The 27,210-nt window shown below is 48.8% G+C and overlaps 9 protein-coding genes across 9 annotated transcripts; 5 read left to right on the top strand and 4 right to left on the bottom strand.

Annotated features, from left to right (window-relative positions):
• Positions 1–299: 299 nt before the first annotated feature.
• On the bottom strand, positions 300–3,102 carry ANOM_006856 (Sin1 family protein; the record flags this gene model as incomplete). The annotated part of the gene is made up of 3 exons (XM_015552112.1): positions 2,962–3,102; positions 2,389–2,868; positions 300–2,325 (listed from the first exon to the last, which is right to left on the bottom strand). Exons 1-3 carry the CDS (start codon positions 2,982–2,984, stop codon positions 300–302), a joined length of 2,529 nt encoding a protein of 842 aa, XP_015405304.1. The 5' UTR covers positions 2,985–3,102.
• Positions 3,103–3,581: 479 nt separating this feature from the next.
• On the bottom strand, positions 3,582–7,080 carry ANOM_006855 (replication factor C subunit 1; the record flags this gene model as incomplete). The annotated part of the gene is made up of 5 exons (XM_015552111.1): positions 3,582–4,207; positions 4,261–6,668; positions 6,730–6,820; positions 6,874–6,895; positions 6,988–7,080. The coding sequence occupies 5 exons, from the start codon at positions 7,078–7,080 to the stop codon at positions 3,582–3,584; spliced, it is 3,240 nt and encodes a 1,079-aa protein (XP_015405306.1).
• A 297-nt stretch (positions 7,081–7,377) lies between these two features.
• ANOM_006854 (mitochondrial 54S ribosomal protein uL16m) lies at positions 7,378–8,256 on the top strand (the record flags this gene model as incomplete). Its single annotated transcript, XM_015552110.1, has 3 exons — positions 7,378–7,479; positions 7,548–8,012; positions 8,084–8,256. Coding segments are annotated over 3 exons (714 nt in total), but the record flags the coding sequence as incomplete, so codon positions are not given.
• A 1,084-nt stretch (positions 8,257–9,340) lies between these two features.
• ANOM_006853 (replication factor C subunit 5) lies at positions 9,341–11,669 on the bottom strand (the record flags this gene model as incomplete). Its single annotated transcript, XM_015552109.1, has 8 exons — positions 11,403–11,669; positions 11,015–11,345; positions 10,598–10,704; positions 9,911–10,533; positions 9,686–9,854; positions 9,534–9,632; positions 9,420–9,475; positions 9,341–9,365 (listed from the first exon to the last, which is right to left on the bottom strand). The coding sequence occupies exons 2-8, from the start codon at positions 11,022–11,024 to the stop codon at positions 9,341–9,343; spliced, it is 1,089 nt and encodes a 362-aa protein (XP_015405301.1). The 5' UTR covers positions 11,025–11,345; positions 11,403–11,669.
• A 1,073-nt stretch (positions 11,670–12,742) lies between these two features.
• On the bottom strand, positions 12,743–14,575 carry ANOM_006852 (uncharacterized protein; the record flags this gene model as incomplete). Its single annotated transcript, XM_015552108.1, has 3 exons — positions 12,743–12,865; positions 13,441–14,195; positions 14,353–14,575. 3 exons carry the CDS (start codon positions 14,573–14,575, stop codon positions 12,743–12,745), a joined length of 1,101 nt encoding a protein of 366 aa, XP_015405300.1.
• Positions 14,576–16,099: 1,524 nt separating this feature from the next.
• Positions 16,100–17,499, top strand: ANOM_006851 (basic helix-loop-helix domain-containing protein; the record flags this gene model as incomplete). The annotated part of the gene is made up of 2 exons (XM_015552107.1): positions 16,100–16,163; positions 16,223–17,499. 2 exons carry the CDS (start codon positions 16,100–16,102, stop codon positions 17,497–17,499), a joined length of 1,341 nt encoding a protein of 446 aa, XP_015405303.1.
• Positions 17,500–18,205: 706 nt separating this feature from the next.
• Positions 18,206–19,272, top strand: ANOM_006850 (uncharacterized protein; the record flags this gene model as incomplete). Its single annotated transcript, XM_015552106.1, has 5 exons — positions 18,206–18,520; positions 18,611–18,695; positions 18,746–18,910; positions 18,961–19,065; positions 19,120–19,272. Coding segments are annotated over 5 exons (783 nt in total), but the record flags the coding sequence as incomplete, so codon positions are not given.
• A 1,096-nt stretch (positions 19,273–20,368) lies between these two features.
• Positions 20,369–22,501, top strand: acuM (gluconeogenesis transcription factor RDS2; the record flags this gene model as incomplete). The annotated part of the gene is made up of 5 exons (XM_015552105.1): positions 20,369–20,582; positions 21,094–21,318; positions 21,380–22,137; positions 22,203–22,399; positions 22,450–22,501. 5 exons carry the CDS (start codon positions 20,369–20,371, stop codon positions 22,499–22,501), a joined length of 1,446 nt encoding a protein of 481 aa, XP_015405298.1.
• Positions 22,502–23,543: 1,042 nt separating this feature from the next.
• ANOM_006848 (SPO22/ZIP4 family meiosis protein) lies at positions 23,544–26,604 on the top strand (the record flags this gene model as incomplete). The annotated part of the gene is made up of 11 exons (XM_015552104.1): positions 23,544–23,696; positions 23,750–23,996; positions 24,046–24,119; positions 24,168–24,259; positions 24,413–24,448; positions 24,494–24,748; positions 25,281–25,414; positions 25,475–25,611; positions 25,668–25,832; positions 25,901–26,152; positions 26,227–26,604. 11 exons carry the CDS (start codon positions 23,544–23,546, stop codon positions 26,602–26,604), a joined length of 1,923 nt encoding a protein of 640 aa, XP_015405299.1.
• Between the last annotated feature and the right edge of the window lie 606 nt (positions 26,605–27,210).

The following is a 27,210-nucleotide window of genomic DNA, read 5'->3' as shown; positions in this document are numbered from 1 at the left end:
TAGTATCTCCTACTAGTAGTAATATGTAGCATTACTAAGGTTCGTCGGAGCTGGAGTAGTGTCAAACTAAGTACTCCGTATGAAATAAGTCAGATATGCACAAGATACTTAATATGGAATGTCGCCGTTTAGCATGCGGGGTATGCATTATGAAGGAGCTACGAAAGGTTACGCCGGCATGTCTAGAACTTGCGTGTCTTGGGTATTGTCTGTCCCTATGCAGCAAATGATATATCGTTTCGCAATATCAATCGTCTCGACATCGTCCTCAGAGATCCCCAAATGAATGGGGGGGGAAGCTAAATCCGATAATGCGCCATGTTCTTCTTAATCTCATCCACAATCTCCACCGCCTCCAGTGCGTTCCGCGCCTCAAAGTCATATCGCTTCTGCTCGTTCGCATCGTTGCCGCGAAGCACAACCACCCGGAAGTTCTTGGGATGGCGACGGCTCACCTTGCATCCAACAACGTCGTTGAAACTAATCGACCGGGTCTTGGTGTTCGATCCCGTCTTCGCAGTATCCCCCGGCATGATGTGCATGTAGTCATTGTCAAACGTGAGGATCTTGTGGTTCGAGGCGGTGAAAGACATGGATTGCTTGCGGAACACGTGGTACCGGCGGTAGTAGCCCCCAGTGAGGTCCTGCTGCTGCGCCAGCGGATGTAACATGCGCGGCCCACTCTTCTTCCCTTTCTTGCTCGACGGCACGGTGCCGCTGTCAATTTGAAGCGGTGCATTGGGGGATGAGCTGCCCGGAGAGCCAGTCAAAGACTGAGGCCCGAAGCGCCGGCGCACGAGATCCAGCTCGGTCAGGTTCCCCAGGGCTTCGACCGTGCGGTCCAAAGGCGCGATCGTATTGGATCCCATGACCTTCAGGAGGTAATTCCCCTTATCCAAGCCCCAACGTTTGCAAACCGAATCCAAGATCTCCGCGATGTAGCTGTCAGTGGACGTGCTGAGAGTAGTGACTTGCGTAGAGCCCTCGATATTGACGAACCGGATCTTCAGGGTCTTGGAGACCCCCAGGCGCGGCGTGGCATGCGACGTTGGCACCGCCGGCCGATCGGCCGGTGTGAGCGTATTGTCATTCAGGGCCGACGAAAACGGTTGTCCTAAGATCGGATTGGGTCGAGGCGCTTTGTTTTGAGAAACTGGTTGGGGGGAGGGAACATTGAGAGCGGAAGCTGCATCATTGGTGTCCTCCGGAGCAACTGCTTGGCTCTCCGTGGGGAACTGGCGCTCATTTTCTTCAAATTCACCATCGGAGGCCTCCACCAGGGCAAATTCATCGTACTGCTTCCCTCGGCCTCGACCGCGTGCCCCAGCTGCTCGATTGTTATTCGACGTAAAATCCGTAATCTGTGACGCTCGTCCTAACGCGGGAAAGTCGTATTCCACTTCACCGTCTTCCACCATTCGAAGCGCCCACCGGTTAACTGTCAACTTGTTACGTTCAATGGCCGGTTGGCGGCCTTCTTCCGAGTATCGCCAGAGCGCTAAACCGATCGCCTCAACAACAGTGACGGGAGCTGGTTGCTCCGCGAGTTTAGATTCCCGTGCAATAGGAAGGTCGATTGGCTCTTCCGGGTCAGAAGAAAATGGTAAGTACAACTTAATATTCAATGCATCATTAAGGCCTTTGCCCGAGAGCACCGCAAATTTCTCGACTGGATTGGTCGGGGCGCGTTTGCGCGCGTTGAGTGCCTTTGACAGCAGACTAATAGGTTGTACTGTACTAATAGGCCGCGGCGGAGGTAAGTCATGCAATTCGGGAGCCGGTGTTTTGGTCTTCCTGGGAGATGCCGTTTGAGGTCCTGTTCCATTCGGCAGTTTGTGCATCATCATAGGTGACGATGAATCCAAGCTGCCAGTGATACCGACGCCTACCAGGAGCGATGCAGAACCAGCCGTGGCATCGAAGTCCGATGAAAGTGCCGAGTCCTCGGACTCAGCTCCTGAATCCTCTGGATGCTCATCTAATCCTCCGAGATTCCTATTACCAGCTCCCCTGCGTCTGTGACTAGCCAACTCTATAACCTGATCCTGACCAGAAAACTGAATCTGCTTCCGTGAGGCCAAAGAGCCCATTTCATTGTCTGACGACATGTCGCTGCTGGCGGTAGTAGTTGTATCTCGCCGTGGCCGCTCATTCACACTGACAGCGGTTCCTAGCGATCCCGTGCGGTAATGCATGCCCATCGTGGGGTGAGAAGGAGAAGTGACCATAACTTGTGGACCTTCTTGACGATCTATTGACCGTATTGGAGAGGATCCGGCTCGTGTCCGTATTGGCAGTTTAGGAAATTTGATCTGCTGGGAAGCTCTGCAACGTATTAGTACCGGAATGCAATCTGAGAATAGAAAGACTTCAAATCACTAGACCAACCTTTGACTATCCACATCATCGTCGCTCTCATCACTCAGATCACTGCTGTCATCCTCTTCCGCATCCCTTTGTTTATAAGAATCGTTTTGCTGCCGCTCCTTTCGATGGGTTCTTTTCCCAGCGCGTCCATGAGGCCGGCGTCCTATCACCTCCGTAGAGCTTTTGCCCGTCACCATGCCCCCTTCATCTTCCTCGCCATCCTCCCCCAAACCAAGTCTCTGGGCTTCGGTCGCATCCCGGGAGACACCCAGTTGATAATACTCCGAGGTAACTGCAGCGGTGGTGGGAATCGGAGGGGAATATGTCCGACGAATATGGGCCGCTACGCTTTGTGCGCTGGGGTTTGTGGAAGCTGACGACCAGCCCGCCGCGCGAAATCCAGGAGTATTGAGAACCGAGTTGTTCACGTTGATGAGTCTGTCGCCTATTCCGTCTTTTATCGTGGATAGATAAGAGGTGCGCAGTTGCCATATCGTAAAACTACCATTCTTTTAGTACTGGATTCTTGGTATGAAAGGGCGATCGCGGGGAAAGTGGCGGGAGCAGATGCGAGGTGCACACCACTCGACGTACTCTTCATTGTGAAGGAGAGACATCTTCCCACGGTTTTGAGTAAATGTTGAGAGGTTATAGATATCGAACTCTGGTAGCGATCAGGAATATTGAAGATTTAAGGCAGACACCGTAAAGTCGCTGGTGGTGCTCATCTGGGCATGATTCTAACTACTGCGTTGAGAGTGAATAGATGCGCTGAACGTGGTCAGCAACAGAGGGATCAAATGAAGGTTCGTTCTCAACCAGGACCAGCCCGATGTAGAGTAAAGGGAAGCTATAATAAGAAAGAGAGAGTAAGGTCGTGGAGGGAGTTGGTGGAGGTTTAGTACTGAGTAGCGGAGGAAGAGCAGCAAATTGCGGGTTCTCCCAAGACAATCTCCGCAGATCAGCCAAGAAACATGGATGTAGATAAAGCGCCGCCGATCCTCCGTAGATTATTTGTTTGGATTATTTAGATCAATTGCTAAATTATTGGCACAGAATGATAGTGGTTTTTGGTTCAACATAGTCGTCGTTCAGTATAATACAAGTACCTAACTAATAACCATTACAGATATCGCCCATTCCTCTCATTGCGATTTTCAGAAGGAAAGAGAGATTTATCTCCCCAGACGTCCACAATGAGAGAGTGAAACGTCCTACGTCTTAGCCTTTCGACCTCTCCCTTTCTTCGGCTTCTCGTCGTCATCAATAAAATCATCGTCGGCGGCCTTCTTAGCCTTCTTTCCTTTGCCTGAGCCGCCCTTCGCTCCAGATTTCGCCCCAGATTTCGCCGCGGATTTCTTTGGTACCCGGACGTATTTGTCCTTCTTCAGGTCCAGTTCTTCACTTTCATCGTCATCTTTGGTATCATCCTCGAGCACTTCATCGTCCGACTCATCGATAGCATCTTCGATATCGGGTTTCTCCTTTGGCATCTTCTTTGGTGCAGTGACGCTGCTGGCCTTCATGAAGGGAAGTGGATGCGAGCGCTGGTTATAGAGTCGTGTGAATGTCGCTTTCGTCTGTGTATCTAGCTTCACCATCGATTGATCCATAGGGCCAAGGCCAAGCTCGACCAGGGCATCCCAGTCGTCTCGGGTGAGGAAATAACTGTCCATGAAATCAATGACGTCCTCAACACCTTCTTTTCCATCGGTCATCAACCGACGAACAAGCTTGTCCCAGATCAGGGGTAGATACTGTTGTCTGATTTCGTCGCGGTCCCCAGAGGCACGAAGACGCATGTGGCCCTGGATTTCCTTGGTGCTACGCCAAAGTTTTCCTGTAGTTATTCTGTTAGTAACATAGATATATAAGCGGTTGAAGGATACGTACCTTGTTTACTGTTCTGACCTAGCCAACTAGTGAAACCTGCTCGCTCGGTCATATTGCCGTAAGCAAAACTGGCGGGTCGAACAAAGCTGAACACAGCGTGCGTTGGCATCAGACTCCATTGCTGCTGTGTTCCATGGATCATTTTGTCGACCAGGTCGCCGTCACTAATGCTTGACGCGGCGTTATCTGCCAACTCGAGCAACTTCAACTTTTGCTCTTTGCCTTGATAATTACTAGACAAGGCGGGCCTCGTCCTCAAGTAGTTCTCTTGAAGCATCAAGTAGCTGAACTCGTGATCATTGAAATAAAGTTCGATCTTGTCGTTCAACGTCGATTTGGAACTTGGAGAGAACATCTGAGCGCTGAGAATTTTCGATACAATATCCCAGGGCTTCAGGATCACATGCTTTTCCCAAGCCTTGGACATCTCCCGCCCCTTCTCAAAGTTCAGATTTTGTTGATCCAGTTTCACAGTCGACAGCATGTTAATAACTTGACGAATGTCGGCATGCGTCCCTTCGATGAGACTGTCGAGAACAGGGGGCGGGATCTTCAGGCCTTCTCGGAAACAAATCGTTGAAAGTCTAGCTCTGATCTGCTCAGCGGTCGGACGTCTAAAGGGTACCTCATACGTGACGTGATCGAAGGGCTTCATTTTCGGAAGCCTACGTTCGTTACATATGAGGATAAGTGGGATGTGAGTTTTCTTTGCGATAGCAGCCAACGCCCCAACACCACCTCGGTCACCAGCCGACATCCCATCTACCTCATCCATGATCAATACCATATTCTTCCTCTCTCTGTGCACCTTCTGGCCATCAGCAGCGAAATAACCTTGCAGGGACGTTGTATCCAAGACACCCAAAAGACCGGTTTCAACGAGTTTCTTGCTCCTCGTATCACTGGCATTAGTTTCGACAATATCGTAGCCTTCGAGTTTCGCCACAAGATGTGCTGCGGTCGTCTTACCGATTCCTGGGGGGCCGTGGATCATGACTGCGCGGTAGATTCCAGAGCCATCCTTCCCAGGTTTCGAGAAGTTCCCCTTAGCATTCTTGTGCCAATCTCGAAGCCAACTTTGAAGTTTCTCAACAGCAGTTTTATTGCCACAGATCATGTTCATTGACGTTGGTGCGTACTTTGTAGTCCAGAGCTCATCCTCAGGCCTGGGACCTTGAGAGTTCGATGGCGTCTGGGATCCCGCAGACGCCTTAGCTGTCGTCGTACTAGCAGCCTTCGCTTTGCGCTTCTCTTCCTGCTCAATTTCAGCAGCCATGGCTCGAATTTTCTTTTCTTCGGCCTTCCTCTTTTCTTCATACTTTTCAGCGGCTTTTCCGTCACCGCCGTTGGCTGGCAGTCTTCGGATGAGCTCGAAGAGACCTTCCTCATTAATTGTTTTCAGGTTATGATCCCTGATCGTCTTAAGTTTCTTGGGACCAGCATCACCTCCGAGGACAACATAACTTGTCTTGGAACTTGGAGCGCCAGTAACTTTGCCACCATATTGTTTCACTAGGTTTTGTCCTTCTTCACGACCTAAAGTGTCAAGGACACCGGTGAAAACGAAAGACAACCCTGCAAGGCAGTTTTCAGCCCCGACCGGCATTTCAACCGTTCCGGCTGCTGCGGGAGAGCGCGTTCGCGCGGCGAAAGGGTTAAATTTTTTCTTGTCGCCAGATTCGGCTGGGGGTGAGGGTGGTCGGACAGTTGGAATACTGTCAAAGATGTTCTGAATTTCCTTGCTTTCGGGCTGGTCTTTCTTCGAAGGAGACCCCTTTGGTTTCTTAGGCGCACGAGCTGCTGACGACGTTTTGGAATTTGAGCTACCCTTCTTAGGGCTTTCCTGGGGTTCATCGTCCTCCTCCTTACCCAGGGCTTCTGATTTCCGTTTCCTTCCAGGTTGTGAAGCTGCCGATTTCGTTGCTCTCCTCGGCTGTTTTGGGGCATCCTCCATAACCACATCGTCGTCATCATCATCCGACTCTAACTTCGAGGCTGGCTTCTTACGTCCAGGTCTACTCGAAGCTGCGGTGGCCGGTTTCACTGCAAGTTCCTCGACATCGCTATCCTTTTCGCTGTGCCCCTCAACGTATTCATCATCGCCTTTACCTGGCCTTGCAAACTCCGTTGCAAATATGTCATCACCGCCGAGTTCTTCATCGTCTAGAACAACCGTAGCTTTTCTCTTCGATTCGCGCGTTGGTCGCTTGGGGGTCTCCTTCTTCTCGGCCTGTTTATTCGCTCGCGGCGATTTGCTGGCATTGACCTCTTCCAAAATGGTGTCATTGGTAGGCTGGGTTTCCTTAGTGGGCGTCGCAGTACTGGCTTTGGTCGGCCTTCCCCTCTTCTTGCTGGAGGCGAAGTAGTCCGATGTGGTCGTTACCTCCCCTTGCGGTACATCGGGTTTCCTTCATAAAGATGGTCAGTAGGTGAGGCGTAGCTATGAGCAGGTGGTTGTGCAATGCATACGGCTTTGTTGACGCCTTAGCTTTGGGGGTTGGCGCCTTGGTCGCTTTGACATCGTCCTCATCATCACTATCATCCACAACTTTCCTCCCGCCTACATGACCGGTTAATGAAGGCGCAAGTAAGTAGAACGGTTTATGGTCTTACGTCTTTTCCTGCCAGCAGGTTCCTAAGATAAGCTTCACATTAGTTCGGTTCAACAAGATTACAGCTTAAACGGCAGGAGCTGGAAGGTGAATGTGGCAGCAGAGCCTTGTGTACCTCTTTCTTTGCGGGCGGCTTCACAGGAGAGGCACTCGAGCCCTGACTGCTACTCGGCTTGCCGCCAAAAAAGCTCCTGATATCAGCAGGCATGATGAATTTAACAAGTTTCAAAGCATGCCATGAACAGATCAGTGGTGGATTGGCGATGATAAGTACGAAGCTGAAGCAACAAACAATGCACCTGGTGCTCTTAAATTAAATGACCATTATAGGCAACTAGATCGGAAAACACGACGCGCTGCCTTGAGCTCTTTTGTCGCCGACGTGACTTAATTGGCTTACATAAGGAACACGCGCGTGGTCCGTGCGCCAACTCGTTTTACCCGGTTGGGACTGGGGGAAACTCGGACTTGCAGATACGCCGATAGTCTGGAAGTCTTCATCCAACATCGCTAATTCGCTACGAAAAGGGCCTGGCATCAGATCTCACCATGGCCTCCACGATGAAGATGTTCGCGGGGCCTCAATTGGCCCTTTTCCGGCCCACCTGTATGTTGGATTTCTTTCCATAAGAATTTTTCTCTGCAGGGCCGGAAAGCTGACCGTCTCAACATTAGGTTTATCCACAACTTTTACGGCCTCTCCGCTATCACGATGCTTCTCTACGACCTCCCCGGCTCTTGACTGGCTTACTCCAAAGTTCATGGAAACGTCCAAGTCCCCCAAGGGTCGCCCACATGTTGCGACTGGCGGTTCTTCGCGTGGTACAACGGTCGTCTGGGGCGACTACGGCTTGCGCATGAAGGACCACGACCGCCGACTGCCGGCTTCGTCGCTCAAGATTGCAGAGGAAACCATTAAAAGACGGTTAAGAGGAATGAACTATACGCTCTACAAGCGTGTGAGCGCCAACATTGGTGTGTACACCAAGGGTAACGAGCAACGTATGGGTAAGGGTAAGGGAAAGTTCGACTACTGGACGGCCAAGGTCGGTGTCAGCAGAATCGTGTTTGAACTGAAGGGCGATATTCACGAGAAGGTCGCAAGGGAAGCTTTCAGATTGGCTGGCCACAAGTTGCCCGGTAAGCACAGCTCTCGCTCGAAAAAAATAGGCCGGTAAGCCGTTCCATGCTAACAACACAATCCGGTCTAGGCCTCTGGGAGTTCTGCAAGAAGGGCGATCCCCCTGTTGTCGGCTTGACGAAGCTCGGCAACGGCGTGACTCTGGAGAGCCTTAAGCGCCCCCGCCGGAGCCCAGCCCTGGGCACGGCAAACATGTCTACGCCGCCCAGTTCGACATCGTCTAGCCCCTCTGCTTCTCAATAAATGAATCGCTTATATTCCATTTGATCATATCAACTACATTATCTGCGCGCAGCAATTTCTAAGCTCCGACGCCGGAACCAGGTCCATATCCCTGCAGTCTCCTACACCTCGCTGCCTGTGCATCGCCGTCTTGGGTGTCGGGCTTCAGGTCTTGTGTATATTATCATCAGCTTTTGGTTCTTTCTTGAATGTTTTATTCCCACATGTGTCGATGTCTTATACACGGAGTTAGATTGAAGGAAAGCAAACATCAACTGTACCTTTATCCACTTCTCCCATGACACCACTTTGTCCAGAAAACCTCCTTGCCCATTCGGCGTCCTCATCTTCCGCGGTGGAAGTAGTATCCGGATCCAAGAGACGCATCATTTCACTCCTCGTATGCGGTGCATTTCCTTAGACTGGTCAGTTCCAATACACTCCAAATGAGACATGGTGTTCCCGCCAAGCAGAACCAACATACCACCTAGCTGTCCAGTTTGTTTCGCCGGTGTCACCGTAAATTCTCGAATAGATTCATACCTTGATCAGAAGTTAAACAAAAACCGCCTAAATGGGAGAAAAGAAAACGCACTGGGTACTCTCGCCACCCGGTTCAGTATCCATCAGCCTAGTATCCGACATGGTCTCCATAACCAGATATAATATGCAGTAGAAGAGCTTCACGATGTATTTCAGTTGAGGTTGTACATTCAAAACTGGTCCAAACTTTATAAAACAAAGTAATTCGGCCGTGGCTGGTCCATCCAATTTATAGAGAAATTGTATGACGTAGTCCATCATGTCCGTTCTTCGCCCCTTTCCCCACGGGGAAGAACTTGGGTTCACGACAAACATTCTAGACTACGTAAGGCCCGAACTCGGTTCCTAGCGGAGCACAAGAAGTTCTCGTTTGCTGAAATCGCCAACTTAGTTTGTTATATCCTATAAAAACGCCAGTGGAGCGCATCAAAAACCAGAATCTGTATCCCGCCGCAGAAACCGTCGATGCAATGAGCACCTTCTAATCAAGGCTGCTGTCACTTATTATACAGAACAATCGTAAATCGTGGATTACTCATTTGTCTTTTTCTTTTTCTACGGTTTAGAAGTCCATGCCCATTAGGTAACTGTGTTGATTGTTAGTGTGCATGCTTGGCTGTGATGTGGTCAAGGAGTCGAACCTTTCATAGATGCGCATGAATTTGGCGATGAAGGCCTCGAGGTGGAAGATCACTTTCTGTAAGGCGGGTCAGTATCCTTGAGTGGTTGCAGTTGGTTCGGTCTGGGACTCTTACGCTCCCTTGTGTGACTCTGTGCTCGTAGAAAGCGGACCATTTAATCACTTCGGGCTTCAGCGCATCGTCTACCTTGGCGATGAGTTTGAAGGTGAGGGTCTAAAATCTAGTCAGCGTGAACCAGAGCATTCTTTATCCCTTCATAGTCAGACCTTGAGGATAGTAGTCGGCGGTATGCAGTGAGTCAAGAGATCGTACAAGCGCGCCCGGACTTGTAATAGTCGAGCTGGCGACCGTTCAGCCAAAATCTCATCAGCCGTAATAGAAATGAGCACCTCCCAGTCCGGAGGTGGGATCGGAGTGTTCTCCGTCACCTTCTCACTGTTGGCAGCATAGGGTCAGTCTAGAACCAAGAGTGAAAGACAATACAATCATACCTTTGAGCATAAATAGCTTCGAACATGAGTAACGCGCGTCGGAGATTGCGTCCACTCTCCTTCGCTATCCTCTTATTGAGTCCAGGCGCCTCCGGCCAGCCTTCCCTCTTGCCCGCAGCGCTGAGCACAGTGCAGATCTGGTCTTCCGTTGGTGCCGCAACCCTGACCAGCAGGGTTCTGGAACGAATCGGAGCAATGATATTCGAAGTGCTATTGGCCAACAGAATGAGTCTCAGATTGGGACTGTATTTCTCCATAGTGCGTCTCAGAGCTGCCTGGGCGTCACGGCTCAGATGGTCTGCTTCATTGATAACGACAACCTTGAACCTTTGCTTTGCGGAGAGGTCGACCTGCTGTGTTTGCGCAATTTCTTTGAGCAGCTCCTGTACGACGACACGATCGTAGTTTCCGACATCTGAAGGTGTGATCTCCAGATGGTATACAGACGATACAATGTTAAATTCAAGCTTCCGGTTACTCGTCGTCTGGAAGACTCGGGCATCGATTTTGATCTTCTCCACACCCGCACCGTACAGTTCTTTTAGTGTTGCAATTGTCCGGGTTTTTTTGCCTGCGCCCGATGGTCCGTACATGAGTAGATGGGGGAAATCTCCACTTTGTGCCTGGAACAATAATAATGTCAATTGGGGATTTTCTTAGCGAGAATTTGGCTCTAGGTTGTATTACCAGTGACTTCAACCGCGCGGAGAGTTCATGGTGGTATGACAGGGCGTCGAGCGAGCGTGGTCGCAGCCTGTCTACTAGCAAAGCCATCTTTAGTGCTCTAGTATGTGCTGTGGTGGCGTGAGGCTATGGAGTGCTTCTCACAAATGTAGAGATAGCTTAGTTTGATCGAAAGCAAGACGCGTCGGGAGGGTCGTGACACGCGAGCTTAATTGGTGGTCCGTGCACGGGTGCTGACCATATTACGGAGTACCTCCATAGATCATTGGCCTCTCAATGTATAGATAGTGCGACGAAACTTCGCCCATTTAAGCGCTGCCACTAAAAGAGAGTCTCTGAATCGTCATTCCCGGCAGTTTCCATCCTTTAAAACTGCAAGGGCCTACAATTGGTGCCACCACGCAGCAAAATGTAATGTACAGATATCCATTGCTATGATACATATATGGGTATTCTTTTTGGAGAGGAGATATAACTTCCCCGTGAGATCAGAAGTCTCCCGATATGGAGAAAGGTTACGAGGGATTTCGCCAGAGCTTCACCTGGCGCTTCACGATTGTTGTGCGGCTTAGGAAACCTCAAATCGTCGACACCATTTCAGAGTACCAGGCTTTCGACGTGGTTTTGTCTATAAAGCTAGGATGTGGCCAATCCAAGCGCCACTGTTTCGATGGATAGGAAACAGTAAACAGTCTATGTAATCAGTTCGTGGGTACCGGCTTGAGAACTCCGTTGTCATCATATCGCGCTTCTGTTTTGTGTCAGCAATCCTTTACACGTTGATACTGTAGGCCAGCCGCTTCCTTACTGAAGAAGGTGTATGAGAGTGTGATGGTGTCAATGCCCTTCATTTGTGGATCTTTCGTGAAGTCCGGATCAATGTAGAAGAAAACAGGCATGTCGACAGATTCACCAGCATTCAATTTCTGCTCTTCAAAGCAGAAACATTGGATCTTACTGAAGTACGGGGCAACCTGGCCCGGCGTAACGCTGTATGTGGCAACACCGATGATATCCGAAGGGCCCTTATTCGTCGCAGTATAGAAGGCAAGCGCCGTTTCACCAGGTAGTACCCGGACTTCGCGCTGTTGAGGCGTGAACTTCCACGGCAAGACATCGGAGACTGAGCCATTGAACGTAATCCGGAGTCGACGAGCGTCTGTTACTGGCGTCACACGAGATGCGGTATCGGCGTCTCCTCCGCGATGAGTGAGGATGGGCTGGCCACCCCAGCCAGTCTGTTGGCAAATCTACATAGCCGTAGACTTCAGCTCCTGTTGCGCATAAGCGGACGCTTGGTGATTTATACGCACCATTTTATATAGAGGGACGGAGCCGTATGCGAGCGCAACCGTTCCGAGAATAAGACTCGCAGTATAGTACCTAGACTCCGTCAGAAATGAGTTGCCAGAAGCACAGTGCGATAATTATACAGTGTGGACGCATTCCGCTTCTGAGCTTGAGGCGTATTAAACGGTGCGGAGGCATTTTGTCCTAAAAACGAATTGCGAGAGAAGTATCTCTTCCCTGGCTCGAAACATCTCGCATTTGTAGATGCCGGCAGCCGAATACCGGTTCCCGGTAGCGTAAACCGGGCCCATGGAGAGATTATGCGACCATACATGACGATAGAATTGATGCGTAGTCGGAGATATGCGGAGAACTCACCATGCAATATCGAAGGCCGGTTTTTGCACGTGATTTAGCCTTGGCGATCAGACGTTCTTATCGATAAGACCGAACCTTGATGCATATCACCAACCAATTAGCACAAATTCAGTTATTGAACCCTCGGTCAGGGACCATTGTACTAGTTAGGTACCTAGGACCTAGTACCGGACCTAGGCACCAGGCACCTCGGGAGGTATTCCGACACTCAATGTACTGCCTAGTCTAGAAAGACGGAATCACGACGGCCTAGACATCGCTTCAAGCTTATCATGACATACCACATCAACTATGATATGAAGTTTCAATACTATAGTACGAAGTACAGTACCACAAAATTAATTCAAGGGGTACAAGAAAGCTCTATATTCTTCTAATAATACAACAGGAGGGGAAAAAACAAAAGCCCCTCCAATGCCGTCCTAGGTGTCGAAGAAGATCCTTGGCATGACGGATTGTCGTGGTAGACTCTATCATTCATTATTTCAGGACGCTCGTTGCAATCCTCCCAAAAACGCCTCTTACCAAGCCAGGTCGCTCTTGAAGACAAGTAAGAAGAAGGGCAGCGCTGACAGCGAAGGTAATGCGCTCTCGATATTGGTACTAAAGACCGATTAGCATTGATAAAGTTCTGGGATTACACAAGGTACGACGGGGAATAAGATCGCAATTATAGCATTGCAACACAAGACGAGGTGTCACACGGGAATTGGGGAATGTGTAGACAAGCAAGAAAAAGGAGTGCGTGAACCATACCTGCTTGTCGTAGAATCTTGGGAGCACGGTCGCAGCAGCTCTAGGTGCCACAAACAATGCTAACTCCTGCCGTTTCGATGGGCTTTCTACAAGTATACTCCAGCCGCACATCAAACATCCAGCCCCAACGCAAAGCCCGGAATCCCACATCATGGGGGTTACTACATCTTGTGGGAATACCTTGGGCCCGATTCTGGTTCTTGCGAGGCAAACGGAATAGTAAAAGATACTCACGAACGAAGCAAGGAATGCAGATGAGCGCAAGGCGTCTGATACAGCCCGGCGGAGTGACAATACCGACTTCAATCTCCTGAGCCGGAAGAGAATTTGTAAAGGTATATAAGTTGCACAGGCAAACCCAAACGTTCGCACAAATCGAGATACGGCATGTTTCTCACAGCTAGGGCACAGCTCATGTGTACCATTTCGCAGGGAATAGGAATTGTTTTGGCGGGATCTCCCCATTCGATAGGCCAGCCGTAGTCCTTGCACATCGACTGGAGTAGAGGTGCTTGCCCCGTGTCTTTCCCATACACGAAGACCCCTCTCCTGACTCGGCGAAGTGCTTCAATCAGCCGGGAATCCACCTTGGCTACCTCTCCAATCCACTTTCCGTAAGACTTTGGCAACCTTTCCGGTAGGTAAAACCATGCCCACATCACGATTGCTGCACTAGCGGCAAACACGCCCGAATCCGCAAGCTTTGGCGCCAGGGATTCTGCCCGACTCCAGCGACCCCGAGCGCTCTGCCACTGTCGCCATCGGGCCCATATGATGCAGGCTACTAGATCCACTGCTCTAGTAAAGCTAAAAAGCGTCAGATCCATAGTCCTGCCCGCAAACGGAGGTCTATTGTGTATTGTGTTCTGGTACCCTTGCTGCTTCCCAGCAGCTTCGTCGTTTCCATTGTCAGCAAGCGTTCCTTCAACTCCTTGCAGCCTAATGGGCTTTCGATTCAGTAGTTCAAAGCTCAGCCAAGCGGAAACAAAAGCGCAGATAAGTCGAGCTAAACGCAGAAACCTGGCAGATTGTAATCGACTCCACTTGAAGCCAACTTTTTGGCTTAAGAGCTCAGCCAGCCGGAAAATCACTAGGGGAAACACCGTTGAGCCCCCAACGAGGGAAGCACAGAATGTGGGGAAGCTATCCAATCGTATCGCACTCGTCAAAGCACGAACTAGCTGTTATCCAAATATTAGTCTAGAGCTTCTATCGGATCGTGTAGTTGGCAAGTAGATCACAAGGCGCAAAAGTTATAGATGGGTCAAGGAAGGACAAATGTGGAATGATCAAGGAACACTTCAAAGAATGTAAGCATCTACCAATGGAACAACCTACCACTCTGCGCTTCTGTTGATAGTCCAAGTCATTCCTCCAAATTTGCCGTAAAGATGCTATAACCCTCGGAGTGGTGGAGGACAAATAACCAATGACATATGCACGCAGAATGCTGTGACGATACACAAGCAGCAGTCCAGTCAGCAATCTCAGCAGCACCCCAGAAAATGTAACGTGGACCAGCGTTCTAGATCGCATGCGACTCCTAAACTGCATCATAGTCAAGGTAAGACTTACGGTTTTAGCAGTTGGATTTTATTTCGGCCTCTGCCTGTGGAGCCTATAGAATCCATGGTCTTCAGAGCTCCATTCAATGGCAAATTTCCATGGCCACTTCTCGGTAGAAGAGGTTTATCACACCGATCAATATAACCCTAAGCTATCTGGAGGCGTCAGGGATTTCTCCTAGTTATGTATAGCTGATGTTTGTACGTAAAACATAGACAGCGAGACACACCTTTCCAACGAGGTGTACCTCCTCCTTACGGAGATTGGGTCGATCCAAATCTCTTTGAGGCAACAATAATCGACGGAGACCATGTAAATTGGACGAGATTACGGAAATACAAAGTGGGAAAACTAGCACAAACACCTGCTGTGGCAGCAGTTCGAATAATTCCTACCTGATACCGGTCTATTGGCAGCGTTGGTGTGACCTAGCGTGGAGCCATGCAACGTAATCTTGAACCTCGGTCCTTGAGTGACCTCCAAAGCACGACTTGTTAAGGCTGGTTCAGGGGTAAGACTAAGCCCTTGGTGGCCGATCCTCCATCTGTCAGCCGCAAAATTGAGTGGTACGTGAGTCGTTCCGCGGGATAAACCCCGTGGGCCTCCGGGCCGTACGGAGTACACTTGGTGGGCCGAAAAAAACGGAACGAGGAAGAGAGGAGTTCGAACGGATGAACAATACAACTCCTCCCCCCAAAAGAATAAGAATTAGTATATACAAAGTTTCTTCCGACGAAGAATGCGAAGATAAAGGGGAACTGAGGGGGAGGGGTCTGCAAGGTGTTATATTGACCTGCGTTATGGACCAGGAGGAAAGGTAGAAGAGGGAAAGAGAGACGACAGAGTCGCAGACAAACAGACAATTCATGCAGGACATGGATTTGAGACCCTCTTCTAGCGGGATTGGGAAATAGGACCGAGCGTCACAATACCCCGGTATTACGGAAAGTCTAACCACTCTGACGGACGACAGTGGGGTATTTTTGGTATGGTTTTTACGTCACGCGACCTTTTCTTTCTGATGGAGCGCGAGATTTTTTGCATGTGATCGAGTCGAAAAGACCGACGGTTTCCATTCCAATGCTACTGCTCTCTCCACCATCGCATATCCCCAGACTACTAACGAACTCTTTCTCCCTCTTTCACATATGATATCAATGCGGGGGCCTTTTTCCTACCAGGCCAACCTTGTCGTCGTCTAATGCTGCTTCTTTGTATTGTGTTCGATTAATATCTACACCCTCAACTCATATATATCTGCGGTTCGGTTTTTCCAAAACCAGGGCTCCTGGTCGTACGTCAAGGACAAAAGGACCCCGTGGACTCCACTTATCTATACTATTATATGACCCCGGATTTTGAGGGTACGAGTCCAGACCATTGGCCGATCAAGGCATGCTCACCTTGCTCTCTCGACGTCGCTCTCAACAATAGAGTAGCGACACAAGCGAAAATCACTACCCCTCCACAACCCACACTGTCGCTCTTTTCCCTTTCTGCCTCTTTCCCATAAAAATGAATATGAACGCTCCCCAGGCTCGCAGTGGACGGGATAGTCCTCAACCGGGGCCATTTGGCTGTATGTATAACCGAATTTTGACACATGAAGGCCTCTCTCTAATCTTATTTATTGTGCAGATTCCTTTCTATCGCCGATGGATACTCCTTACGAACCGGCACCTGCACCTCCCCCCGGGCCAGCTCTTCTTGATGATAATGAGTCTAATATGCTTGATAATTTTTTCACGACCATGAATTCCAACCATTTCACGAACGACTTCTGGCTACAGGGCCAGCAGAATAAGTCACTTGGGCCAACAAACTTTGAGTGGTCAGATGAACTACCTCCGACATTCGAAGGCTCCACAACCTCTCTCTCACAACCTTCACTTCCTCACCGCGGCCTAGATAAATCCGGGATGGACATTTTACCTAACCATTCGAGTTCGGATATCTTTGCGGCTGCTTCCATGCTCTATCAAAACGGCATGAATGGGACTGGGCTCGTCTCGCCTTTTGCACATCACCCATTCTCCTCTTTCTCGGAGATGGACTACAACAATTCCCGTATGAATGGCCGCGTAAAACCCCAACAGCCCCAACCAGTGTCATCCAAACAATCGAATACGTTCACTGGTGCTCGTGCACCGATGGCCTATCACACGTCGGAAATGCTCTTCGATGTACGAGATCCAATATCACCAGAGCAACAAGCCACTGCCAAAGTACGGCCCCTTCATTGGGGGTCTGATGTCAGCTTTATGGACCAAGGATATGTGGCACCGCCTGATCAGCCAAACGTCGAAGAACAGACGCATGAGTTGCTTCGCCATCTTGAGTCTCTCGAACCTCAAAGCAGTGCTGCCAATACTCGTGCACCAAGTCCGGAACGTCTCACCGGCCACCACAGTGCTCATTGGACAGGACCGGATGCGACCGGGCCACTCGGTGATTTACGCAGGGAATACAGGGATAGCATGGAAGATTTGTCGCAGCCTAAGAAACGGCAAAGGACCGTGATCAAGGAAGAAGAGGATGAGAACTCCGAGGATGACTCGAAACCAAGGTCAAGAAGATCCAAGAGTACGAGCTATGGCAAGAATCGGCGGATGTCAACTGAGACCATTCGAAAATCTAAAGTTCAGCAAGGTACCAAACCCGCAAGAGAGAATCTCACGGAGGAACAAAAACGGAGCAATCACATTCTGTCTGAGCAAAAGCGCAGGAACTTGATCAGGCAGGGATTCGATGACTTGTGCACGCTTGTACCTGGGCTGAAGGGTGGAGGCTTCAGCAAAAGTGCCATGCTCACGCAAGCTGCAGACTGGCTAGAGGAGATACTACGTGGGAATGAGATTCTAAAGGCGCAGCTAGCCGACATGAAGGCCATGAATGGCTTAGTTATGCCTCGATAACGCGTATGCTGGTTATGCAACCATGGCCTATCTTTCTTTTCTGTCTACCTTGTTGAACACTTTTTTGGACACAGGCAGTTTCACCAAGTTCTCTGAGCTGAAGCAATTAGCGAGTTAGGTGGTGTACATTGTGGAAGTTTGATTCACGGGGCGTTTCTTCTCGGCGATCATGATCTATCCCTCAGATATCTTTGTGTTCTCTTTCCCTCCTGTTCTTTCAAAGCCTGTCTTGTTCTTGCTACGATGTGCGCCATGCCTTATAATACCCTTGATCGCTCAGGCCTGAGAGCCGAGCTTTATGTTTTGTGTCTTGTATGCATAATAGGAAGCCGATATATATTCAGTTACAGAGAATGCATGCCCTTGCATTTGGGCACGGGTATCAAACATGTATTTGTATGTAAAGGCTTTCATGAATGGAAAAGCTTTCTAAGTCCTTATGCCAAGCAAGACAATTAAAAGAAACATACGAGAAATACAAGATACAAGGGAAAATCGCCCGAGCACCATGTATCGGAGGATGCGTCATGATAGTTCCATACATACCTGCAGCCGTCAGCGGGAGCAGTGCTCCAACGGCGCGCTTAAACGAGTTTAGCGTCGTTCTGTTTCTCTGACATGTGACGCTGCAACAAGATCAACAATCGCGTTGATGTTGACATCGATCTACATCACCACGCACAATACATTTGCACCTTTACCTTGCCATCACTCAATTTGAGCCCCATTCAAGGGTTTCGAGCTCCTTGATCAACGAAGTCGCAATGCCTCCGAAACGAAAGAGCTCCGGCGAGGGGCATGACCAAGACAACACGCGCAGGAAGCGATTTGCTTATCTGAAGCCCCAAGTTCGTCGGGTCTCTGAACGAACGATCAAATCTAAATGGTCCACGCTCCCAGAGCCAATGCAAGACAAGATTCGCGATATGTTTCGAGCCCTCGAGCGCCCAGTCATAGTGCGTCAGCAGAATGAGCGCAAGCGCATTGAAGCGCAAGCCGCTGTTCAGGCCGTAGTGAAGAAGTATGTATCTTGAATCTTCCTCTGTTTCATAATTTATTCGTTCTGTTCCTGAAGGAAAAAATGATCTAACTTGCAAAATTTACTCTCAAGCCTCGGAAAGCGCCTACCTAGAATGCCATTTCCACCCGTAACGAAGGATTCGGTTTTCGAATATGAGGCTGCACTTAAAGAACACGTACGAAGCGTCCTCGACTGCTTGCGCAAACTAATACTGATAATTGACAGTGTTCCTTGGAGGCGAGCCTGGCTACCGTCATAGACAGCACTGATCTCTTGAAAGCCGAGATCGAAAAGGAAGAGGCATTACTTGCGAAGGAAACGAAACAATTGCAGGAAATGGAGAAGAATGCTAAGCGGGCGGAAGCAGAACGGAAGAGGCAACTGAAAAATGTAAGATGTGTTGCTCTGAAGCCGCAGAACTCGTTACTGACTTTTAAAAGGAACATCCCGTGCTTCGGCAGCTCAGCGTTCCTGGCCAACAGAGTCAGGATGATACTCAGTTCGTGCTCTCTAGTGAAAGTGATTTGCAAACTACGTTTGATGAGGTAATTAACTAATCTCCTTTCACTGCCGGGCTGCCACTAACGTGCTTTCTTCAGCTCGAAACCGACCCTGAGGTCGCGGGCTTGTTAAAGCAGCTGAATGGGCATCTCAAATCCATGCAGGGTAATACAGCCCCTCTGACAGGCTTAAGTGAGGCGATTACACGGTCTCAGACAGCTTTGAGCCTGACTTGCCGACCTGAAGATTGAACCATTTCAACTTTCGCCTGCATTGGGATTTCATCAAACTTGATGCCGTATTACCTCAGCTACAGCTGAGGCCGAGGCAAGCTAGCCTAGCATTCAGCCGAACCTTCTTGTCCGTATTGCAGATGCATGACTGCGACGGCTTGACTCAGGGAATAGACCCTTGAATAATTGGCTGATTCCTGAAGAATCATTTCAGAACTACGCATGTGATGGGTCTATTTTCTCTTCGGCCTTGCTATGTGAGCATGCTATAAGAACGCCACCAACAGTGCGCTTAAGAACCAGCCATCATACGACTCGGGCTCATATTCACGCCGAATGCATGATTCGATGAAGGTTGGAAAGCCCCTTAATCTTATAGGGAGATTAGCCCAGGAACTGGGTCTCGTCTAGATCGTTGGAGTCAATTTGGCGTACTATGACGAAGTGGCCGTGCGCCGAAGGATAGACTCGTACTATTAGTCTGGAGTAACTCCCGATGTGGAGGGCCTGAGCATATGTTTATATTAGATCTTCTATGTTCGTTTCCGGTGACGGTAGAATGATAAATCTTGGAGTATAGGAGGACGCTCCGATTCTGGAATAGTAAGAGCACAATTGGCATGTAATTCCATTCAACCTAGGATCCAAGGATATAAAATATTCTAGCCGAGGTACAAATGTGTTGCATATGGTCATGCAGAGCTGCTGGGTTGGTCAGATATCAAGTTTTGGGGTTCCGAGGGCGAGTTGGGGAGGTTGAGGAGATTTATTGGCGTCAAGAGAATACGTCGGGACATCTTGGGGTGATTCCCGCACCTGAAATGCGGAGGAGCTCGGGAAAAGATACAGCCCGGTTGGAAGTCCCGCACACCAGCGGGGAAACCTTGTGAGTCGATCGCAATCCGTCGTTCGTATCATCATACCATACATACATACTTTGGCGCCGCGACAGACACTCAAGGATTACTTTTCTACAATGCATTTGAGCCTTCTCTGTTTATGAGCGTTAGTTGAGGTCTGCAAGTTCCCACCGGACTCTTATCTGTGTCCCCCAACCGATAGCGACAACGAAACAGCCGTGACTCTGCGCAACCGCTTTTGCGCCCAGTGATCAATGACCGAGAAAAACGCTGCGCAAACGGGCACGAGACCCGAACAACCCGGCAATGGTACCTTAGGAAATCTCAAGAACAATATGGCCGAGGGAGACGCAGCCAAAAAGGACTTGAGCGCCAAAGACAACTCGCGAAATTCTCCAGCGTCCAAAGGTGAAAACGCTGCTGCGGGGACTCACGCCAGCCCCAAGAAGCGTCGCAAGGTTAATCATGGTAAGCAAACAACCTCGCCATGCATTTGTACAAGGATAATAGCAGCGGATCCTCTCACACTGCCCTTGCCGTTCCCGCGGGCATGAAGTCCACGACGCTAATCCTGTTGCCACTCTTTTAGCATGCGTCTACTGTCGGCGATCGGTAAGCCTTTTCTCTTGACGCCCCTTTCAGCAATACTCGTCGTCTGTCCGGACGTCCCATCTGCTTCCCCCATTGCAAAATCAGAGCAAGGAGTAAAAAAAAAAACGAAAACAATAACCCCTCGAAATTCATCTGCTGACGAAAGGGCAATTCTTCACGTGGTACAGCATATGACTTGCGATTCGGTACGACTTTTCCTGAACTTTACCATCACAGCTCATCCTTGTGAAACCCATTACGGTTGCCTTCCACGAGAGTAACTGCTGACACTTGTTTTCTTTTCTTTCCCTTTGGAAAATAAAGGAGCGGCCGTGTACACGATGCATAAAGCGCAATATTGGCCATCTGTGCCATGACGAACCTAGAGAGCCTTCAAAGCGAGCTCGGAGTGAACACGAACATTCTGCAGCGGATGACGAAAGTGTGCAGAACAATGACTTTTCCAACGTCCTTCAAGGTATGACTAGCAATGTCGACGTCCCGGATGCTGCCGGTCAGCAAATCCTCCCCAATGGGCTTCCATCGTCGTCTGTGCAGCACGGCAGCCTCTCCTCTTCTTCAGGCCAAGGCCCCGGCGCAACTTCCCAGCCACGTGAGTCTTCCAGTAGGTAAATGTTTCCCTCAAGGTTGCTGCTGACTTCCACCTCATCAAGTTCTCGGTTACAATGACTGGCTTGGTGGCCAAAGCCAATTTCAGGATATGCATACTTTTCATCCTTCGTACATGTTCAATGCCCCGGAGGTCACAAACGAATATAACCTTCTTGGTGACTTCCTGAGTAACAGTCTCTTGGATGACGGATCTATGTTCCAGAATGATGATCTGCAAGGGATTTATTCTGACCCGACGTTGATCAGTTCGATGGCAACACTCAGTGGGGGACCTAACGCGGCGTTACTCCAGCAATCACAACCGCCGCCTTTGACTCAGAACCAACCATCTCAGGGCGATTCAATCCAAGGTCCGACCAGTGGAGCGGTAAACGATAAAGCGCGCGAAACGTATTACATGACGGCAGCAGATCCCTCCGGGTCTGACCCACCGGAAGAGCGAATGAACAAACTTCTCAAGGCTAAATACGACGCTGGCCTTCTCAGACCATTTAACTACGTAAAGGGCTACGCCAGGTTAAACCAATATATGGAAAAGAATCTACAGCAAGCCTCACGCCAGAAGATTCTCCGACAACTCGATAAATTCAGGCCCAAGTTTCGGGAGAGAATGCAGAGTCTGACGGATATCGAACTCATTCTTGTGGAGATGTGGTTTGAACGGAGCTTGATGGAATACGATCGTGTTTTCGCTAGTATGGCGATTCCCGCTTGCTGCTGGAGACGTACGGGAGAGATCTTTCGAGGCAACAAGGAGATGGCAGAATTGATCGGAGTCCCAATCGAAAGTCTAAGAGACGTAAGTGCAGTGATGGTGGTATTGGTCTTCTTGAAGGAATAAGCTGACACGTCCTCGTGCTCTAGGGCAAGCTAGCCATTCATGAAATTATTGTGGAAGATCAGCTTGTGAGCTACTGGGAGAAATTTGGAGCAATTGCTTTTGATAATACACAAAAGGCAATGCTCACAAGCTGCACATTGAAAAGTCCCGACCCTAACGCTCCCGGCGATGGGATTCCCTGCTGCTTTTCATTCACAATACGGAGAGACCCGCACAATATGTAAGTGCATCTTATGCCGCTATAGTTTCCCTATCTGACTTGCAACTTAGTCCATCTCTCATTGTTGGGAATTTCCTCCCATCTCAACGAAAGAGCAAATGAATACATGCTTCGTTTCCTTGTCTCAGTTTGCTATCGGCGTTCGGCTGTTTGGGTTTTTTATTGATTGGGAATGGACATCCTCGGCACATACGTCCACCTGAACGTGAAATGTTATACTTATCTCGTACATTTCGTTAAAATTGTACCATACTTCACTCTTTCTCCCTAGTTGAACACTCATAACGGGAGCAACAATGGGTTGGGGTTTGCCTGAATTTGATACCTGAATAATCGGGATGGAATATGAATTGGTCTCATCATGTGGCTGGCCTTCCGGGAAGGAAGGCCTTCTGAAATTGTAGGGTGTAATAGAAGCCGGCAGGTCAGAGTCACAGAACACTTTTTAGTACTAGCTTCCGGGCGGAAATAACCATTCTTCGTTCTATAAACTATCTTCGTTGACATCTACATGCGCAAGATCATCTACTACAAGAACTAGACAGCCAAAATCGAGGACATGGCAACAACGTCAAGCAGTTCCGAAGCCAAAGCCGAAACGATATTAGGTGAGCGGCCTTGGGAGCGCTTCTTTCATTGATTGCTCCTTCTGACCGATTGCAAAGAGTTTGCCGAGACAATACTCCAACACATACAGAACAGTACTAATGAGGGTGCGATCTCAATGAGCGATGCATTCTACTCACTCGATGAACATCTTGGCCGCCTCCCTCTACTCACGTCTCCCCCAATTGCTATCCGTCGCCAACTCGCCGCCATTGGAGCAAGGTTGTGGAATATATCTGCCCAGATGATATCTATTATTGGAAGCATTACCCATTGTAAAGGCATGGGAGATTTATCTACATTTAGCGACATCATCTGACTCGTTATAGTGAGCGCCTTTGCGTTATTCATGCTTGATTGTGCTGCGCCAAGTCACGGCTCAGGTAAATTGATACATGAAGCGTTGCTACTTCTGGAGGGTACATTCTTATGAAAGGGTGTAGGAAGCCAGAGAGTGTTGGAAGCAGCATTGAAAACTGTCCAAAGTTGCACAGGTACTCCCCTGTTGTATTTCTGTCTTTCAGCAACATGTTGATCAATGGGGCCAGAACATGGGATTATCGAACTAAGCCAAAAGATCGTCGAGATAGTAGCTGTACGCTTGGATAGACTCGAGAGATCGACAGATAGCTCGGATAAGGTACAACTAGTATCAGCTACGGTGGGGTATTATATAGTTCGAGTCCATTTGGTAAGTATGCAAGCCTTGGGCGACTATATTCAGCGCTGACCTGCTGAGATAAGGCTTGGCTACAAGGGAGGTCTGATATCGCAGACCATTTATTTTCGAAGATACCGGCAGTAGCTACTTCATATGACCAGAGACGCGTTCTTGAGTTATGTTACAAGATAGGAAATTTTGCTCTCGTTGAGAGCCACTATGATAATGCAGCGAAATGGTTAGAAAGGGCCCTATCAGCTTGGGAACTTTACAACGGTAATATGGCGCAGGATGTTGGGAATGACGCACTGCCCATTTTACACGCATCTAGTAAGGCCCAGCTAGGTTGATACCCCATGTAAGAGTTAACATAGTGTAGTTCGAGCAAACCTTCACCTCGAGAGTTCACTCGCTAAGGAGCGTCTCGCGAAAGCCCTCAACCTCGTTGAAAAGGTAAGGAATTGACAGTTATCTGATCTTGGGTTCTGACCGTGCTTATAGAAATATCGCCACGCGTTTGCCGTCAAGGCGCTTCAGCTTGAAATTCTAAGCAGGGAGGGGCACTCGGATGGCAATGAGTATCTTCAAAGTAAGTGAGCACAGAATATAAATATATGTTTCAATGTTTATGACAAGCCTCAAGTACTACGAGATATGCTTGATATACTGAATCCCAACAAGGCAGAGTTGAACACGTATGTGACACCCCGTGGCTTATGGCATGAAATCATCTAACAAACACACAGAGCATTGTTCTTTCTCCAGAAAGTTCGAGACCATCAGTGAGTAAACGCTAACCTATGACTTTATAAGCTGATAGAGAGCAGGACCAGTTTCTATGTGCAAGGATTGCAGCAGATTTTGGTCGCAAAGCTTGCTAATTCCGATCAGCAAGAGTGGACTGAGCGAATCTTCATTCTCTTGGTCTGGACGCTGACAAATAGTCGTCTCCATACGCAGAACAATAGCAGTATTCTGTGTGATACGATGAAAAGGATGGCCAAATGTGGTCGAGGTCTCTTGAGCGAGGACGCAACAAATGCTTGTCTGATTGTAACGACCCTATGTGCTATGGAGTCCAAGTAACTGACACGAGTTATAGCTCATATGGAAATATGTCGATGTTGTCTCATCTGAAGGCAATCCTCGCGTTGCAGAACACTGGTGCTCCTTCGTACTAGAAGAATCGATGTTTCAAATTTCATCGAAAAATAGAGAGATGTTTCTTAGGTAAGATATGATTAATGTGACTCATGGCAGTCTAACCGGAAGTAGAAGATACATAGCTTTTGCATCGAATAATTCAAATGTGTGCGCAGCGTACAAGCTGTTTGGTAATATGCCAAATGAGTATAGGAAATGTCCTTCAGCGCTATACTTGATATACAAAGCGGCGTTAAGTGACAGAGACTTCAGCCAAGGTAGGAAGCGGATATTCTCCGTACATACCGTGTCTAACTATGGCTAAGGGCACTCTTATCTCGATTCGCTCTGTCAGCTGGGCGCAACTGGTAGAACATACCTCTTGCCATGTGCAGCAGAATCCCTTCGATCCGGGCAAACACTATTGGCAGCTGAATGTCTCCAGCATGTAATAGATAATTTAGATGACAGCTTCCTGGAAGGAAAGTATATTGCCAGCCTTTTCATAGCTGCAGGCTGTCTGGTCTCAGCACAATTAGGGAAAACGGGAAAGGTGAAAGAGGATGATGGGCTTCTCGCTCAGGTCATACGTGTGCTCGAAGCAGGTACGTCATGAACTATAGATCCACAGTACTTAATGCTAAGTATTTAAACCCGGTAAATAGCACACAAAAGTGGACAAAATACCGTGTTTTCGGCCATTGAACTGGAGTGGCTTTCGCAAAGGAGCTACAGCATCGCTGTTCAGGCACGCTTGTGCGATTCCAGGCTAGTGGTACAACTACTGGACCTCTCGATACAGGTGTGTTACTGCTCTTCAGTTATGCTCTTTGTGAAATACTGACATTGGGTTCCCAGTTCACAGACTTGCAGAGGAAGGCCACAACCTGCGAGAAGCAGTCCAATCTTTGGCAACACTATCTGCACTGCGATATCATCAAGGCTTTTAGAGCCATCGCAGAGGCTCGCAAGGAGACGGAGCCCAGTTTGAAGGCTTGTTTAGCCCTATTTCCACTTTACCAAGTAATTGTCTTTTAAAGTCTAATAGAAAGTAGAAACAACGCTATGAAGATGCCCACAAATTTGCCCAGCACTACCGAACCTATATTCAAAACCGACCACAACCCGAGAATACGGCCGACCAAAACAATGAATGGCTCCAAAAATATCGAAGGATCTTGTCAATTGACCTAGAATGCGCTTTATTCTTTAACCAATGGGACTATGTGTCTTCCATTATTGAGGAGTCGAAGAGCATAATCGACGGTGAACTCGGTTCGATATTTCTTGATTATGTCCTCCGTTGCGGAGCTTCGGTAACATATATCGTCAAGGTTGTTGAGGTATTTATTCATCAGGCAGCACTGGAAACTCTATCAGCTATGATACATGGGCTAACGGAATATAACCTCTTAAGAAAATAGTACTTGTCCTCCGCACCACCACGTCCCCGTACCTAGAGGCTGCAACAGCCCGGGCCTTTCTTCCCCGCTACATCCATACCTTCTTTCAACTGTCCTTGGACGCGTCAGAATACTGTCTCGCTGAGTCGGCCCTTGATCTGGCTTTAGCTTCAGCTTGTGACCTTTGCGGCACAACCTTGCGCTATCCAAGTGATGAGATTCAGTGGATGGCGACGGTGGCATTTAATCGAGCGGTGGATCTCTATTTACTTTCTGAAAGCGGCGAATGCCAGCGGTGGGCAGAGAAGGCCACCAAACTTGCCGATCTGGGTGAAGAGGACTGTGCGATGCTGGGGAAGCTATTGAGAGAGAAACTTCAGAAATTGTCCTAGTATATCGTTTGTTCGGTAGACCAAGTCTTCACCAATATCGACTACAAACAGCCTTCACAATGGATCTAATCTGCGTGTGATTGTTCCAAGTGTTATGGGATTATATGAAGACTAAAATACGAATAGGATGCTATTGCAGAAGCCCATCGAGGAACATGACCAGCGCTACTTATTCGGGGTCACCAGAATCTGATATCCGAACCCGAAATACCTAGGTCCTGTTACCCTCCCGGATTTTACATTGACTTTGTTAGAGTCTTTAGATGTAGAGGTTAGGTCAAAAATGTAGTTTATTTCAATGAGAACCGATCTGACGAAGTATAAGACCTGGTCTCTATGCTTCTAAATGTTGCTTTCTTGGGAAGTCGGCGTAGACCAAGTTTGGCACGGGTCGGCATACCGAAACTATCTTAATATGAGAGATCCTCGCGAAATGAAGGAAAATGAGGTGTCAGAACGGCAACGGAATCCGCGAAGCTATTAAATGCAATTTGTGGAGGAATGAATAAAAGTATGTGCAGCTTTCCTCAGTGCATTGGATCACCAACTCACTACCACAACTCGCGATGCTGACTCAGAAGCTTTTTCCTTCACTAGTTACAAGTT

Source organism: Aspergillus nomiae (genome assembly GCF_001204775.2).
Source record: "Aspergillus nomiae NRRL 13137 chromosome Unknown contig00211, whole genome shotgun sequence".
Taxonomy (NCBI): domain Eukaryota; kingdom Fungi; phylum Ascomycota; class Eurotiomycetes; order Eurotiales; family Aspergillaceae; genus Aspergillus; species Aspergillus nomiae.
This window is presented reverse-complemented; position numbering and strand designations above follow the sequence as displayed.